The sequence below is a fragment of the Mustela nigripes genome, chromosome 12, assembly GCF_022355385.1.
Source record: "Mustela nigripes isolate SB6536 chromosome 12, MUSNIG.SB6536, whole genome shotgun sequence".
In the NCBI taxonomy this organism is placed as follows: Eukaryota; Metazoa; Chordata; class Mammalia; order Carnivora; family Mustelidae; genus Mustela; species Mustela nigripes.
The window spans coordinates 156,935,173-156,951,902 of record NC_081568.1 but is presented as its reverse complement, the minus strand read 5'-3'; the positions used below and the strand labels follow the sequence as shown (position 1 = coordinate 156,951,902).

The 16,730-nt window shown below is 41.1% G+C and overlaps 1 protein-coding gene across 1 annotated transcript; it reads left to right on the top strand.

Annotated features, from left to right (window-relative positions):
• The first annotated feature begins 12,134 nt into the window (after positions 1 to 12,134).
• Positions 12,135 to 13,079, top strand: LOC132028094 (olfactory receptor 2W3). Its single transcript, XM_059416743.1, has one exon. It carries the CDS (start codon positions 12,135 to 12,137, stop codon positions 13,077 to 13,079), a length of 945 nt encoding a protein of 314 aa, XP_059272726.1.
• Positions 13,080 to 16,730: the final 3,651 nt, after the last annotated feature.

Below are 16,730 nucleotides of genomic sequence, written 5' to 3'. Positions count from 1 at the left end.
GATCAGGAATCACATGCTCTTCTGGCTGAGCTGGACAGGCACCCACATAGATCATAATTTTAGAAATGGAGCAGACTTCCTAAGTCTTCCAAAGGGCGCTACCCATTTTCTTGATGAGGCTTTGTCCAAGTCAATGGAGCTTGTGTTAAAGATTTCTAGACATTCGTTATAATTTCTCATTCCTTTAAATCTCCTTTCATTCCAACTCTTATTAAGAAGAAGAAATATCATTTCTTTTTAGATATGGCAACACTTAAATTGGTGGAACATTTTAATCCACCACTAATGTCACTCCAGTATCAGATCCATAATTCTGTTTCTCCTCCTCTCTCAGTCTGCCTCTGCCTCTTTCCTTCTTTCTTGCTCCTGATTTTTTATTTATTGTTTTATCCATATGATTGATAATCTCTTTTCTTCTAGATTAACAGGTTCAGAAACATTTCTTTTTACTTTCAATTCTCCTATGACAATATTCATTTACTTTCTAAATCTTCATTAAACTGGACTAATTTCTAAGGTTTATGAAATCCATTCAACTGATTCCAATATAACTGATTATGACCCCAGATCCATCTAGGACTACAACTCTGTCCTGACTAATTTCTAAGGTTTATGAAATCCATTCAACTGATTCCAATATAACTGATTATGACCCCAGATCCACCTAGGACTACAACTCTGTCCTTTATCTTTAGGGACATTTTTTATTTTAGAGTAGAAATTTCTCAGAATTCTGATTCAGCTCATTCTTTTACTTGGCCATTTATCAGTGGCAAGACCTCAAACAAATAAACCCTTTGTCTTTAGATCTGAGCAACTTAATATGGTTCCTATAAGGGAAATAATAATAAGGACCTTTCAATGCTCTGGCAAATACTTAAGATCATGATTGATATGACTGTTCTTAATTAGACTTATCTACTTAAATACAAGATAAAGATGATGATGGTGAATGGATAATAATATTTGACTTATTTTTTTAATTAATTTGTTTATTTTCAGAAAAGCAGTATTCATTATTTTTTCACCACACCCAGTGCTCCATGCAATCCGTACCCTCTATAATACCCACCACCTGGTACCCCAACCTCCCACCCCACGCCACTTCAAACCCCTCAGATTGTTTTTCAGAGTCCATAGTCTCTCATGATTCACCTCCCCTTCCAATTTACCCCAACTCCCTTCTCCTCTCTAACTCCCCATGTCCTCCATGCTATTTATTATGCTCCACAAATAAGTGAAACCATATGATAATTGACTCTCTCTGCTTGACTTATTTCACTCAGCATAATCTCTTCCAGTCCCGTCCATGTTGCTACAAAAGTTGGATATTCATCCTTTCTGATGGAGGCATAATACTCCATAGTGTATATGGACCACATCTTCCCTATCCATTCGTCCGTTGAAGGGCATCTTGGTTCTTTCCATAGTTTGGCGACCATGGCCATTGCTGCTATAAACATTAGGGTACAGATGGCCCTTCTTTTCATGACATCTGTATCTTTGGGATAAATACCCAGGAGTGCAATTGCAGGGTCATAGGGAAGTTCTATTTTTAATTTCTTGAGGAATCTTCACACTGTTTTCCAAAGAGGCTGCACCAACTTGCATTCCCACCAACAGTGGAAGAGGGTTCCCCTTTCTCCACATCCTCTCCAACACATGTTGTTTCCTGTTTGACTTATTTTAAAGTGTACTCTTCTTCCTAAAAAAAAAAAAATAAAAAAATTAAGTCATTGAGGGCTAACTTTGCTGCTATGTTTCTATACATCTCTGTCTAATAATTGCCAGACAGGGGGTAAAATACTTCAATGCTAAATCTTTAAGTACCATACAGTTGTTAATTAATGGGAAATTTTAGTTAACATGACTTTGATAATAATCTGCCAACATTTTAATCCACCACTTTAACTCCACCTTGAACTTTAACATATTTTTCTCTTCCTAAATGATCTCTTTGACTAAAATCTTTCATTTACTTTCCAATAACATCATTAACATAGTTTTCTTCCTAGAGTTTTCAAACATTTTTCTTTGTCTTGACAGTCCTTTTACATTTGGAGGGCTATCCTAAAGTATACTAATTTTAATGGACCAATCTCATAAACTCTATTTCCAGATGGCTCTACATACTTTATTGATGAGTCCTTGTATTAAACAGATTTCTGTGCATTCATGTGTGATGCATTCTGTTTGATCATAAGCAAGCAAGTCCTCTCTTCATCTCTCTTCTCCAGATGGAGGTAATACTAATGTATTATTTATGCCTCCTGTTGATATTTTATAGACCACACATACCTGAGGCCTCTTCCATGCATGGTCTAAGTGGAGAAGAGGCTCATGCCCTGGGTTTCCATTCACACTTCCCCATCCTCAGGGATTAACCAGGAGCTGGCAATTTATCAAGCATAACACCTACCCATATTGTTGTAATGCGAGGGGTCCATGAGAGGAGGCCATACAGAGAACATACCCTCAGAGAAGTAGGGACCCTTGTCTATGGGCTTCAAGAGGGACATAGTCGCTGCTCTGAAAGCATGTTTCCCCAGGAGGTCCCACCCATCCACTGGAGCTCAACACACAGAAGGACTCCATGGCACACTCTCAGACCTTCCACCATGTCCAAGGCATGAACAGAGAATGATAGTTCCTAGACAAAGTTAACATAGGGCACCTGGGTGGCTCAGTGGGTCAAGCCTCTGCCTTCAGCTTAGGTCATAATCTCAGGGTCCTGGAGTGGAGCCCCACATCGAGCTCTCTGCTCAGCAGGGAGCCTGCTTCCCCCTCTCTGTCTGCCTGCCTCTCTGCCTACTTGTGATCTCTCTCTCTCTGTCAAATGACAGAGATATATTAAAAAAAAAAAAACTACACAGTCTGAACCACCTCGGGATCTACTCAGAGCCCACTCTCCCCATCCTTTTTACTAGGCCCAATGGAGGATTTTTCACCCCAATATTACACTTAATGATTTCTAGATGCATTCTACTATATTGTTATCTTATTTAATGGGTTTGCTTTTGTTTGTTTGTTTTGCCTTTTCTTGGTAGAATGTGAGCTCTCTGACGGAAGGGATCTTTGTCTATTGATAACAATATTTTATACATATCTCAAGCCCCTCAAATACTATTGGTTTGAATGTAGTTATCACTTAATGCATATTTGTTGAATAAATGCATTATTGACTTTCACGGGACAGAATTTAATGGTCTAAAAGTGTTTTTCAGAATGTAATATATTATTATTATTGTCATTATCATCACTATTATTTATAACTGCACAACCACTGAGCAATGACATTCTCAATGCATAGAATCAATTTTTGGGTATAGAGAAACTTGATTAGAAGGGTCAGTTGGAGCTAGTAGTTTCCAAAATGGCAGGGAGTAGGGGGACCCTGAACTTGCCCTGTCCTCTGAATACAACCTTCAACTATTTTGAACAACTAGGAAGAAGATCAGAGGAGTAGAGAAACAATGTGCACATTCAGAATGACTGAATTTGGCAGGAGGAAGGTTCAGAGCCATGAACTGGGGGACAGGAAGCTGTGGGTCTGGGAATGGAAGGAAGCTGGGTTCATGGAGCCAAGCCAGGAAGAGGGAGAACATGGGAAAGACTGCCCTGGTCTGTGACTCTGAGTACATCCTGGCGAGCAGATCCCTGGGTTGCTCAGGGAGAGATCTCTCCCCTTTCTGGGAGCTGAAGAGCATTGTTTGTCTTCTCTAGAGACCAGTAACAGCTGGGGAGGCATGGAGTGGAGCTCCATGGTGGGGTCAGAAGGGCATGCAGAGAGCCAGAAAACCTCTTACTTTTTGGTGTGAGCCAAAGCAGGCCTGAACCTCTGTGTGTGCTTGAAGAAGCTGATTTCTGGGACTAGCTAGGCACAGAGCAGAGAATGGAGTAGATCACCACTAGCCTGGACACTGCTTTGCTGTCTACCACACAGATTCAGGCCTCTGCAGCAGCTTTTCTGGGACACGGGGCAGGAGGGGACTGAGTCAGGGACACATGGCTGATACCCTGGCTGCAGGTTTTTGCTGAGTATTACAATGAGCTCTGACCTCCGTGTGTGCACTGTGTGAAGACTTTTGGGGACTGGATTGTGCTGGGCAAGCCTGGAGCCTCCCCACTTGCAACAGCAGTGGGTAAACCCATATAACCAGGCTTTTTCAAACTTGGAGTTTTGGATCTTAGGCAATGGCCAGAGATAAATCAGCATGCACCAGAATTGTTTCCTGAAGACATGGTAACTGTGGATAGAAGTATTGCTGTCTGGGCTGATTTATGTGTTTTTTTTTTTTCCTCTCCTCCCCCACCCCATTCTCTTTCCTTCCTCCTTTCTTCTCTGAACAAAACAACTAGAAGGAGAAATTCACAACCAAAGAAAGAACCAGAGGTAATACTCCCTGCCATAGATTTAATCAATCAGGATGTAAGACGTTGGAGCTGGAATTCAGAACAATCTTTGTGAAGATAACAGTCTGGGGCTGAAAAAGGAACAAAAGAAACGGGAGAATCCCTCAGTGCAGAAATAATAGAACTAAGATATAATCATGCAGAAGTTAACAATGTCATTACTGAGATGAAGTGAAAAATGGAGGCCCTGACCACTAGGTTGAATGAGGTAGATGAGACAATCAGTGACATAGAAGACTAAATCGTGGAAATCATGGAAAGAGGTCTGTTTACGGATTAACAGAAGCCTGGCAAGTCGAAGACCAAAGCGGGTAATGTCCCTAAGTGTTGGGGGATGGCTTTTTTCAGGTGAGTTATGGAAGTAAGGCCATGATTCCAAGGTGTTAAGAAGGCACAGAATAAGGGGAAGAGGTAGGAGAGTCATATGCAGGATGGGGTGGAAGCAGGGAGTCCAAGACCCGGGTTAGTGGGGAGAGAGCACTCAGCAAATTTAGGGTGGTGATCTCAATTCTGCATGTTTCCAAGGGCAGAGACATTGGGAACACTGGGATTCCTTAAACCTGTCTGCCCCTCAAGCACGTGGGTTTCCTGGGTTATGCTGGGGTCCAACACTGCTCCTCTTACACAGGAAAGGTGGTCTGATACAGAGAGGGTACAGTCCACCAACCTGCATGTCACACCTCTTACTTTATATGGGATATCCTCCTCATCCCCTGATTCTGTAGCTGTATGAATGCAGAAGCACCCAAACCATCCCTCTAATCCCCTTGCTGATTGACTCAAATGGGGCAGATGATTCTCTGATATCACGAGGCTGATTGCCTGGACTCGATTTCAATTTATTCACTTTATCATTATTAAAAAAAAATAAACCAGCTACCTGAAGTCATACTGGCTTCTCCAAAAGCTTTTAAAAACATGCTCATAGGCACATAATCTAATAAAATTAGGGGCTTATGATGCCTGCTTAATGTTCCTCTAGTAGTACAGATCAGTATATGCTGACATCCTCCCTTCAGGTCCAAAAACAAATAAATGAATGGAACGAATGACTTCACTCAATTACCTCCTTAAATCAATAACAAAATATTTCTTAATCAATGCACCTGTGTCATTTTTTTACTATTTCTACTATTATTTATATTTCTTCCTATTTATTTACTATTATTATAATAAGTAATTATTTACTATTTCTACTACTTTTACTATTATTTATATTTCTTACTATTTACTTACTATTTATTATAATAAGTAATTATTTACTATTTACTACTATTTTTACTATTATTTACTAGATAATGCTGTCTTCTTATCATACATTACAGTTTTAGTAAAAAAAAAAAGTCAAAATACTTTTGCTATATTTTCCATAGGTTAAGGAGGAAAGAAAAAAAAAAGGAAGAATAAGTAGGAATAGATAAAGCATGATCCTATTCCAGGTTGTGTGGGACTGATTATGCCTCATTTGTTTTTTAGACACACAAAATTGGGAGCAACTTTGGGAAATTTGGGGATTGGGGGGAAATTGGGGGGCAATATTGATGGTAGCAAAGGGCCCATCAGTGTTTATGTTTAAAGAACAACACACTGAGTCCCCAGATTTAGTTACACGAAGGAATAAATCCCTTTTATATCAAGGGACAAATTCTCCTGGTCCTCATTTGAGTCTAGATCCTACAGGGGATTGAATAGTTCAATGCCATGCATGCCTACAGCACAGCTCCGTGCATGTACTAATGACCCCTGTGGGCTTACAGGTTCCCCAGAGCACTGGGCTGTTGATTAATCAGGACCACCATTAAAACCCCTCCCATCTCTCCTCAGAACAGCCATCTGCACTGCCCTCCTGGCTCTCTGCACAAACATTGTGGTCCATTGCATTTATAGGGGTACGGCAAGCCCAGGAGAGGTGCCTTCCTTTCCTCCCATGTCTGGAATTACCCCTGCCTAGAACAGCCGTGTGAATGCACAGTCAGGGAGAGGACACTGCACAATCCCCTGGGACCCTCCACCTAGATCTGCACCTTCTGCTTTCTGACTTTTAGTGGCATCCAGTACATACAAGTAAAAATGGTGAGTATATCTCTGGATTTAGGAACTCAACTTATGAATCTGTACTTTTCTTTTGGTTTGTTAAAAAAAAAAAAAAGGAAAAGTTGTATGGAATGAAGCAAAGGAACAGAAAAGTAGGAAATGAGGAGCATTGTTCTTGCTGTTGGAAAGCTTATGGGTTATGGCCAACAGATCAAGACAAAAGCTGCACACAAACCCAGACTTCACAGCTCATGTTCTTTAACTACAATAGAAAAAAAAAAAAAAAAAAAAAAAAAAAAAAACATCTACCAAAGCAAAATCACTTTAAAGGATAACACGTGCTCACCTGAATGGCTCAGTCGGTTAAATGTCTGCCTTCGGCTCAGGTCATGATCCCAGATCCTGGAATCAAGCCCCGTATCAGGCTCCCTGCTTAGCAGAAAGCCTGCTTCTCCCTCTGCCCTTCACCCTGCTCTAGTGTTCCCTCTCTCACTAGCTCCCTCTCTCAAGTAAGTAAAAAATCTTAAAAAAAAAAAAAAAAGGAAAGCAAGTAAAAGTGCTAACAAGGCAAAATATGAAGAAACAAACATGTGAGTTCCTTTTTTTTTTTAATGTTGGAATCAGTGTTAATAAGGAAGGCAGTCAGGAAAACTTGAGAAAACAAGATCTGAGATGTGGGTTTCCTTTTGAGAAAAAGAAAAGGAAATAATATTCCCAATTTCTTGGAGGGAGCTGGGGTGATGTCAGCCCTTGCCTGGAGATGGGCCTGCCCCATCCCCTCCTCAATACATCGATCGAATTCCTTATCATCCACCATTGGGGCCACAGTTCTTGTGAGTTTAAATGTCTTTAAGATTAAAAATACTTGTAAAACAAGCTAAACTTCTGGATCACATGGCCACCTGCCCTCCAGAACTGAAAGGCAGTAGGTTTCTTTGACTTGTGTTTGAAAGGTGGGTGTTTCTGCAGTAGGATGGTGCATTTAGGTGCAATGGCATTCCCAGAGTTCAACCAGCACCTACAGGGAGAAATGTGTTATACCTTTCCATACCCTGCCAGAATACACACCCCAAAACACAAAAATCTGTTCTTTTGCAAAGCAATAATCTCAGTTCTGCAGGCACGAGGCTCTTTTAGCTCCAATTCCACACAAAACTAGATCTGAAAAACCGAGTCATCAGTCACTAGGTTGATGTCCTGACCTTTCCACGAGTCGCCACCTGCATGGGTGGGGAGAGGTCAGGTCTTTCCAGTTAAGCATCTGATGCTGCCTTTCTTCTCCAGCTTTGAGCAATGGAGAGGATGTGCTTCCAGGGAGGGCAAAGTTGAAATGCCACATGAGGCAATTAATTGTCTATCCTTTGAGCTACTAAGTTGTGTCCATGTATGAAAGGTAAAATAACGGTATTGCCCAATCTCTCCAACACCAGGAAAGTAGTGGCAAATTTGCATGACACACAGTAAGATATGCTTTCTGCAGGGGCGGGTGTCCAATAAGGTCAAGTATGAAGACAGTCACAGTGGCTCTAGAGAGTCCTTCTAACATGTGAAACGTGTGTTGGGAGGTTGTTAATGCTGAGCTAGTGTGCTGAGAAGGATCTCCACACAAGGAAAAAAAATGATCACATTCTTTCCAAAGTTTGAATTTAAGGGAAAAAATAGGTGTGACTTCCCCAGAATCATTCAGAAAATGACTGTATTCCATGTTCTTCGTGAGACACCAGGTTCCCCCATGGAGAGAGCCTTTGCAAGCCGCAGGGCTCCTGCATCAGCCCTCCCAGAACTCCAGTGGTGGGACAAGGGACTCCCCTCATCCCAAACACAAGACAAGACAAGGAGCTGGGAGATGAGCTATGACATTAACGGTGTCTCCTCACTGTCTCCCACACCTTCCCCTAGGGTCTTTTTTACCTCCACGTGGGAGCTGTGGAAACAGTTCAGAAGGAGACTGGAATTCAAATTATCCTGAAAGGCAAACTCAGGCCCTTTCATTGTATTTGGATTATTTTGAGCTCCCCAGTCTTACTTTTCTGTTATTTCAGAGGATTCATAATTTTACGGTGAGAAGCTTGTGCAGCTGTTTGATGTAAAACACTGACATTATTAGAGTGATTGGAAATTTGTTTCAGTCTTATTTGCCTCCTTATTTTCTATCTTTCTTCCTACGTTTATGTCCTTTTTAGTTTGTTAATTAATGGAACAATGATTTCTGTAAAAAGGGAATGTCAAAGTTAAAAAGACATATTAACAGATTCAGGGGAAAAAATCATCCATAGGGGAATTTCCTGAATATCAAATCTCCTTTTCCTCTTGCTGTAAATATTTTATTTTATTTATGTGTATATATATATTTTTTCATTCATTCATTCATTTATTAATTTTTACAATGTAAGAGCCCCTTTGGTTTTTGTTTTGTTTTGGTTTGTTTGTTTGTTTTCATATTCTTGGAAACAGTCCACAAAACAAAGAGACAACCCACAGAAATGGAGAAGATATTCACAAATGACACTAGAGTCAAAGGGCTGACATCCAAGATCTACATATATCCTTTTTGATTTCCCAATACATGATTATGTATTACTAATTAATAAAGAATAGATCATGTAAAAATCAAAGTCTTTAAAATCCATCACACTCAGGGTATCTGGGTGGCTCAGTGGGTTAAAGCCTCTGCCTTCGACTCAGGTCATGATCTCAGGGTCCTGGGATGGAGCCCTGCATCGGGCTTTCTGCTCAACAGGAAGCCTGCTTCCTCCTCTCTCTGCCTGCCTCTCTGCCTGCCTGTGATCTCTGTCTGTCAAATAAACAAATAAAATCTTTAAAAAAAAATCCATCACACTCTCTGGAAGTAGGCCTCTTTAACGGTTCAGGGTATGCTTTCAGATAGTGTTTCTATTTTAATATAATATATAGAGCGGTATTTTTTTAAGATTTATTTACTTATTTTAGAGAAAGAGAGGGAGTGCATGAATGGAGGAAGGGGTAAAGGAAGAGATAGACCCGGGGAGCGGACTAATTAATTTTAAATTTTATAGAAGATAGGTGTTTCTATTGTTAAAATGACATGGACAATGTCAACAATGTCCAGATAAAAATATTTTTAAAGATTTTTTATTTATTTGACAGATATTACAAGTAGGCAGAAAGGCAGGCAGAGAGAGAGGAGGAAGCAGGCTCCCCGCTGAGCAGAGAGCCCGATGCAGGGACTCGATCCCAGGACCCTGAGATCATGACCTGAGCAGAAGGCAGCAGCTCAACCCACTGAGCCACCAGGCGCCCCCCAGATAAAAATTTTTAATTAATGATCTTTAACCTTCCAAAGATATTATCCCCATTTAATTCTTATCAAAATTTAATGGGCTTATTTCCCCATACTTTCCCAGCTCTGTATATAACACGTGTTCAAATACTAACCTATCTAAAAAGCAAATAACCTTATATTTATATTTTAAAACCTTAATGTTTCAAATCACAGTTTTGTAAATAACTTATTTTCTTGTGCACTGTTTCTTTAAGTCCTTACCTATTTCTCATTACATGTTTTCACTCCAGTTTCTTGAAAAAAATAGTAAACAAGGTACCCTGTCCATCATCATGTTGATTTCTTCTATTATTGTGATTATTTCTTAGGTGTTGTTAGTAGTAGTTCTTAAAGATTTTTTATAATATGCTATCAAATTGATTTGTATTTTGCCTCAGAGCTTTTGAGAATTGCAACTTGTTTTGTGAGAACTGACTAAATCCAAGATAATCAGGGGGAAAAAAAAGAGAACAACTGTCATTCTTCCTTATATACTAGCTGTTTGATTTAAATTTTTTTTGTGAAAGTAGTGAATTAGGGATCCACAGTGACCCCATTCAAATTCCTTGTCAGTGATCCTATTTTAATCATTGTATTTTGGGGGTGCCTGGGTGGCTTAGTGGGTTAAAGCCTCTGCTTTCAGCTCAGATCATCGTCTCAGAGTCCTGGGATCGAGCCCCGCATCAGGCTCTCTGCTCTCTCTCTACCTGCCTCTCTGCCTACTTGTGATCTCTCTTTCTGTCAAATAAATAAATAAAATGTTTAAAAAAATTATTATATTTCCAAAGTATGTCTGAATATACTTAAAGGTACTTTCCTCTCACTAGAAAAATTTTTTTTTCTTCAGACCTTCCTTTTCTAGGGGCGCCTGGGTGGCTCAGTGGGTTAAGCCTCTGCTTTCAGGTCAGGTCATGATCCCAGGGTCCTGGGATAGAGCCCCACATCAAGCTCTCTGCTCAGCAGGGATCCTGCTTTCCCCCCACCCTCTCTCTCTGTCTGCCTCTCTGCCTACTTGTGATCTCTGTCTGTCAAATAAATAAATAAAATCTTTTTTTTAAAAAAAGAAATTCCTTTTCTAGTCTCATGGGCTTATTTTGCCATTACCTGTTCATATGAGACATAACCTTTATGTCACATACATACAGATTTTCACACTGATTGACGTTCTTTCGTTATTTAAAAAACAATCTTAAAACTCACCTGTAAAATAAACAATGTTGTTTATTACTATTTTAGATTAGAAAACTCTGAAGAAGGTGAAGAACTTTCTGAGATCTCATAGTTGTGTCTTGTTGGCTAAGGGATTGTGAAGAGGGAGATTGGAGCTGTAGCCCAAGATTTTTTTATGTCTCTTCCTTGACACTAATCTGCAAGAGTTGTGGGTTAGGCTCTCCTTGGATTGTGATTCATTCTTGGTGTTTAAATGGGATCGATGTTTCTGCACATACATGTGAATTATTGCCTTCAAGTTTTATTGTCTGTTGGATAATGTGATATTTTTTTCCTCAAACACTATATAATGTTTTAAAAGAAAAAAAATATACCCGTATTTCTTTCTTTTTAAAGATTTCACTTATTTGAGAGAGGAAGAGAACGTGTGTGAATGAGAGTGCATCGGGGGAGGGGTAGACGGCAAGGGAGAAATGGGGTCCCAGCTGAGCAGGAAGCCCACACAGGGCGCAATCCCAGAACTCCAGCATCATGACCTGAGCCTAAGACAGACAGTTAACTGATGGAGCCACCCAGGCACCCCAGATACTCATTTCTTAAATACCATCCCCAGTTGAGAGAAGGAGAGAGGGAAGTGTGGGGGGGTGATTTTATGTGTATGTTGCTTTAGTAATATTCTATTGTTCCTACATTATTTATCTACTCAAAATCATCTCAGGAACATCACAATGAATGAGGTTTGTCTTTTGGATAAAGACTGGATAAAGTATTCCACATATAAGGGATAGTCTCCAAATACTATTAATTGGTTATTCTGGAGCTCCACTGGGTGCCTTTGAAGTTTGAGCAGGAGCTTAGGAAGTTGGCTTTTGAGAGGAATCAATGATTGGGCTGAAGCAGCATTTCCTTTCCTGTCATGGAATTAGAATCTGTTCCAGTAAAGGATGAAGATTCTAAATTCCATTTCCTGGATTCAAAATCAGCTCTGCTCCATTCTAGAATATGGTAATTTGCTGAACACATCTGTCTCTGTTTCCTCTTCTGTAAGTCATGGATAATAAGAAGGCCAACTCCATATCACTAATATTTGATATTAGGGCTTAAATAGCTAAATAAGTGTAAAAAGCATGAAGGAACATTTGAGTCATTGTAAGTGTTCTTCTCTAATAGGTGCTACTATTACTAGTATCAATATTCCTCCTCAGGTACAGTAGAGATGGATGGGACCAATGAGAGCACTCAGGGAAATTTCATTCTTTTGGGGTTTTCTGACCGCCCCTATCTGGAGAGGATCCTTTTTGTGGTCATCTTGATTGCATATCTCCTGACCCTTGTGGGCAACACCACCATCATCCTGGTGTCCTGGTTGGACCCCAAACTCCACACTCCCATGTATTTCTTCCTCACCCACCTATCCTTCCTGGACCTCAGTTTCACCACCAGTTCCATCCCTCAGCTGCTCTATAACCTGAATGGGCATGACAAGACCATCAGCTACACAGGATGTGCCATCCAGCTCTTCCTGTTTCTCGGCCTGGGTGGTGTAGAATGCCTGCTCCTGGCGGTCATGGCATATGACCGGTTTGTTGCAGTCTGCAAGCCCCTTCACTACATGGTGATCATGAATCCAAAACTCTGCTTGGGCTTGGTATTGGTAGCCTGGGGCTGTAGGGTGGCCAACTCTTTGATCATGTCCCCAGTAACCCTGCGTTTACCCCGCTGTGGGCACCGCAGTGTGGACCACTTCCTGTGTGAAATGCCTGCTCTGATCCGGATGGCCTGTGTCAACACGGCTGCCATTGAGGGCACCATCTTTGTCCTCGCAGTGGGTATTGTGCTGTCACCTCTGGTGTTCATCCTGGTGTCCTATGGCTACATTGTACGGGCCGTGGTGCACATCCAGTCATCCTCAGGGAGGCACAAAGCCGTCAACACCTGTGGCTCCCATCTCACCGTGGTCTCCCTTTTCTATGGAAACATAATCTACATGTACATGCAACCTGGAAACAGCTCTTCCCAGGACCAGGGAAAGTTCCTCACCCTCTTCTACAACATTGTCACACCACTCCTGAACCCTCTGATCTACACCCTCAGAAACAAGGAGGTGAAGGGGGCCCTGAGGAGGCTGCTGCTGGGCAACAGAGAGGTGGGGAAGGATTGAGAGTGAGTGGGAGACATGCATCTCCATCAGGTGGTCAGCTCCTTCAGAAGCCAGTGGTGGCATCTCGAACCATTGAGTCAGACCTGCTTTTCACCTGTCCTTCCAAAATTACATAACTTTTCCTGTATTTCTACAACCATTTCAGTCCCAAATGTTTCAATGCACAACGCTTGGCATTCAAATATCGCCAAATGATCTATAAAGCAGGACTGAAGTACAGAGTGCTGAGTTGTTATATTTTTCACAACTTACACCAGAATGCCAAGTGGGAAACTACTTTTCTTAATCAGAATTTTGCCTTTTTCATCTATTTGTAACTTATTAATATTTTTAACTTATTAACAACTTGCTGGATATTTTAGTTAGAATGATCAGGAATAATAAGTTCTTTTAGGTGAAAACCATCAAACATGGGCTATTTTAACACATCGGTATTTTTTCCCCAAATACCAAAGCCTTTCATCAAGTCAAGGTTTTTTGTTTTTGTTTTTGTTTTTGTTTTCTCCTACCCTTTGTCCCAAATCTTCAGCATTTCCATCAAATCTGGCTTAAGTTGTAGACAAATCAAGAAGTTAACTCATATAAATGACACATGAGTCATTTCAGTCTTTTTTTTAAAGATTTTATTTATTTATTTGATAGAGAGAGATCAGAAGCAGGCAGAGAGGTGGGCAGAGAGAGAGAGAGAGAAGGAAGCAGGCCCCCAGCTGAGCAGAGAGCCCAATGTGGGGCTCGATCCCAGGACCCTGCAATCATGACCCGAGCCGAAGGCAGCGGCCTAACCCACTGAGCCACCCAGGCGCCCCTGAGTCATTTCAGTCTTAATGCAACACTGTTTTTCAGGTATGTTTTTATTTCATTAGTGAGAAAAACCTGATGTTTATTAAGGTCCTGCTGTGAGTCAGTTGCCCTTAAATCATATAGTCCTCTTGGCATTTGTCAGAAATGAGCATGATTTTCATTGTTTTTATGTTACCTATATGGTCTTTGAGGCTGCACATTAAATCACTCACTCATGAATAAATGAATGAAAGATTTGCTCCAAGTTTCATCTGACTCCCAATTCCTGCTATCTCTCCTGCTACATTAATTTTTAAAGAGCAAAAATCCTTAGGCATTTAAGTAGTGTCAAAACCTTTTAGGTCTAGAAGAGCAAGATTTACTGTCATTGCTTGCATAATAGAGCACAGAGTGTGGGGAGGAAAAGGTTTTCCTGGACCCTTATCATGTCTGGACTGGTTGTGAAAATTAAACCAGCAAAGGTATGTTAATCAGAGAAAAGCATACAAATTTGTTTAATATAAGTTTACATGACATCGTAGACTTCATAAGGAGATAAAGGCCCTGAAGAATGATTGTTACACTAGATTTGATGAAGGGTGGACAACAATGGAGAAATATGATAGAACAAGTGGGGATATAAGTCAAATGTAATAAACGGGGGAAATCTATCAAGGCCTGTGTCTTCAGACTCCTTTCTGGTCCTGCCGTCTTGGGAATAAAGATGTCTCTGTCCTCTAGGAATAGGGAGCAATCCCACATGAGCATCTTAGGACTTGATTCAGGGAGAAGATCAGAAAGCCCTTACTACTTGTACCATTTCACAAATTCCTCCATTTCCAAATATTCAGCACACCAAAGTGCCATATTTTTAGGCAGCGTGTACTAAACCCCATCAAAGGCGTCTTCCACTTAATGTGCAAATGAATGATCTGTGGTCTTATTAACATGCAGATTCTGATCCAGCAGGTCTTAGGACAGGCTGAAGATTCTGCATTTCTGCAGACCTCCCTTGTTTGCCGTTGGTTCTTGGACCCCATTTTAACATAAAGACATAAAGATTTTGCAGTAATTGGAGGACAGACATTTTCTAGAATAAGCTGAAATGGGATGCATAGAACAAGGGGAGAGAGGTTGGGGAAGGAATGAGGAAAAGAGCCTGGCTAAGTGATGCCATCCTTTCTATTCTCAGCAGCTAAGCTTCATAGTCTCCCCTGTTTCACAATGGTCCTCAAATGCCACTCTCCCTTTCTAACCTCCTTATTGCCTGACCTCACCTTATCTTGAATGGTACCAGCCCAATGAAATATTTAACTGTGGACAAACCAGGGCCTCTTTAAAGAAGGCATACCACATTTCAGGGCGACCCTGATCAGAATATTCAAAACTGCCATCCTGCGGAAGTAGTGATGTTCAGTAGTTGATGAGTTACTTGTATGACAAGGTTTCCTCCAAAGAGTTTTAAAACTCCACAACACCTCCTTAGTACACAGCCCATGGGGCAGTGTGCCCAGAACTTCTGCAAACCCACCTTCATTTTGGAAAGAACTTGCGGGATGCCCCAAGGGGACCAGAGGTACACCTACGTGGGCTCTGAAGTAGGCAGTGTTTCTACTTTTGGAAAAGTGCCCCAGAGAGAACAAAGAAAGTTTGCAGAACTCTAACAAAAGTAGTCATGTGCACTCTGCTGAATAGTTTTGTTGTTTCCTCTGTTAAGAGAAAAATCCAGTGGAGCCAATTTTAAAGATCTTATTGCTTTATTTGGTGATAAAAGAATTGGGCAACATTCAGTCTCACAGGTGGATAGGAATCCCGGAGAGCTCTACCAAATGAAAGGTTCTTACAGGCAGAAGAGAGCAGGAACAGGGAAGTACTGCCAAGCAAAAGTGACCTGAGTATTGCAAGGCTGCTGTCCTTGTAGACGATGGCAGAGGCTTCCCAGGCAACCCTCTAAAGAAGGCTTACCGGGGGGGGGCCTGGGTGGCTCAGTGGGTTGTGGCCTCTGCCTTTGGCTCAGATCATGATCTCAGGATCCTGGGATCAAGCCCCAAAAAGGGCTCTCTGGTAAACGGGAGCCTGCTTCCCCTCTCTCTCTCTGCCTACTTGTGATCTCTGTCTGTCCAAATAAATAAATAAATAATTTTTTTTAATCTTAAAAAAAATGGGGGGGTTTACCAGGAAATTCCCGATGAGCCAGTGTAAGATTCCATTTCTGGGAGAACTGAAACTGGAATTAAGTCTTGGTTTGGTAATGTGGGGCTTCATGTAAATGACTACATTTGGGGATCATTGTTTTGTCTTTAACCCATCTGATTTTCTTGTGACAGAGTCAGCATAAAGGTAGTCATTCAATCCTGGAAAAGACTCCACTTCCTGGAGCTGAGCCAGAGCAAAGTTGACTTTACCAGAGCCCTGTGCTCACAGAAAACAGGTACACGTAAGAAATTCCTCTACTCTTTCTTCTGTGCCCCAGGGGAATATTAACTATAGAGAAAAGACTTCTCTAAATGACTCAGATACATGCTCCCTCCTGTTCCTCAGAGTCAGGACACCCTTACATAGTTTCTAGATAAGTCTTTAGGCCCCTTCCTTTTCTAGGTGATATTCCTTGGGTTGAAATAAATTTCTAGACCTGAGATGGAGCAGGTGCCATGTCAGCAAACCGAACTTTTGTATTCCTGTAAATACTCTGATTGTCCAGAAACACCATATATCCAAGCAGCCAATCTTCAAATTCCAGGCAAATTCAGTTCAAAGGAAACAACAGGCCTCACATGGAGTCATGTGGGCTCAGCTCATGTCATCACACCAAGGCTTTCATCTAACTGTCATTTCATACTTGTCTAGAAATGTAAAGGAACTGGACAGCCT

Excerpts from the sequence above, each read along its gene's own strand:
- LOC132028094 (XM_059416743.1), top strand. The coding sequence starts at position 12,135 with ATGGATGGGACCAATGAGAGCACTCAGGGAAATTTCATTCTTTTGGGG.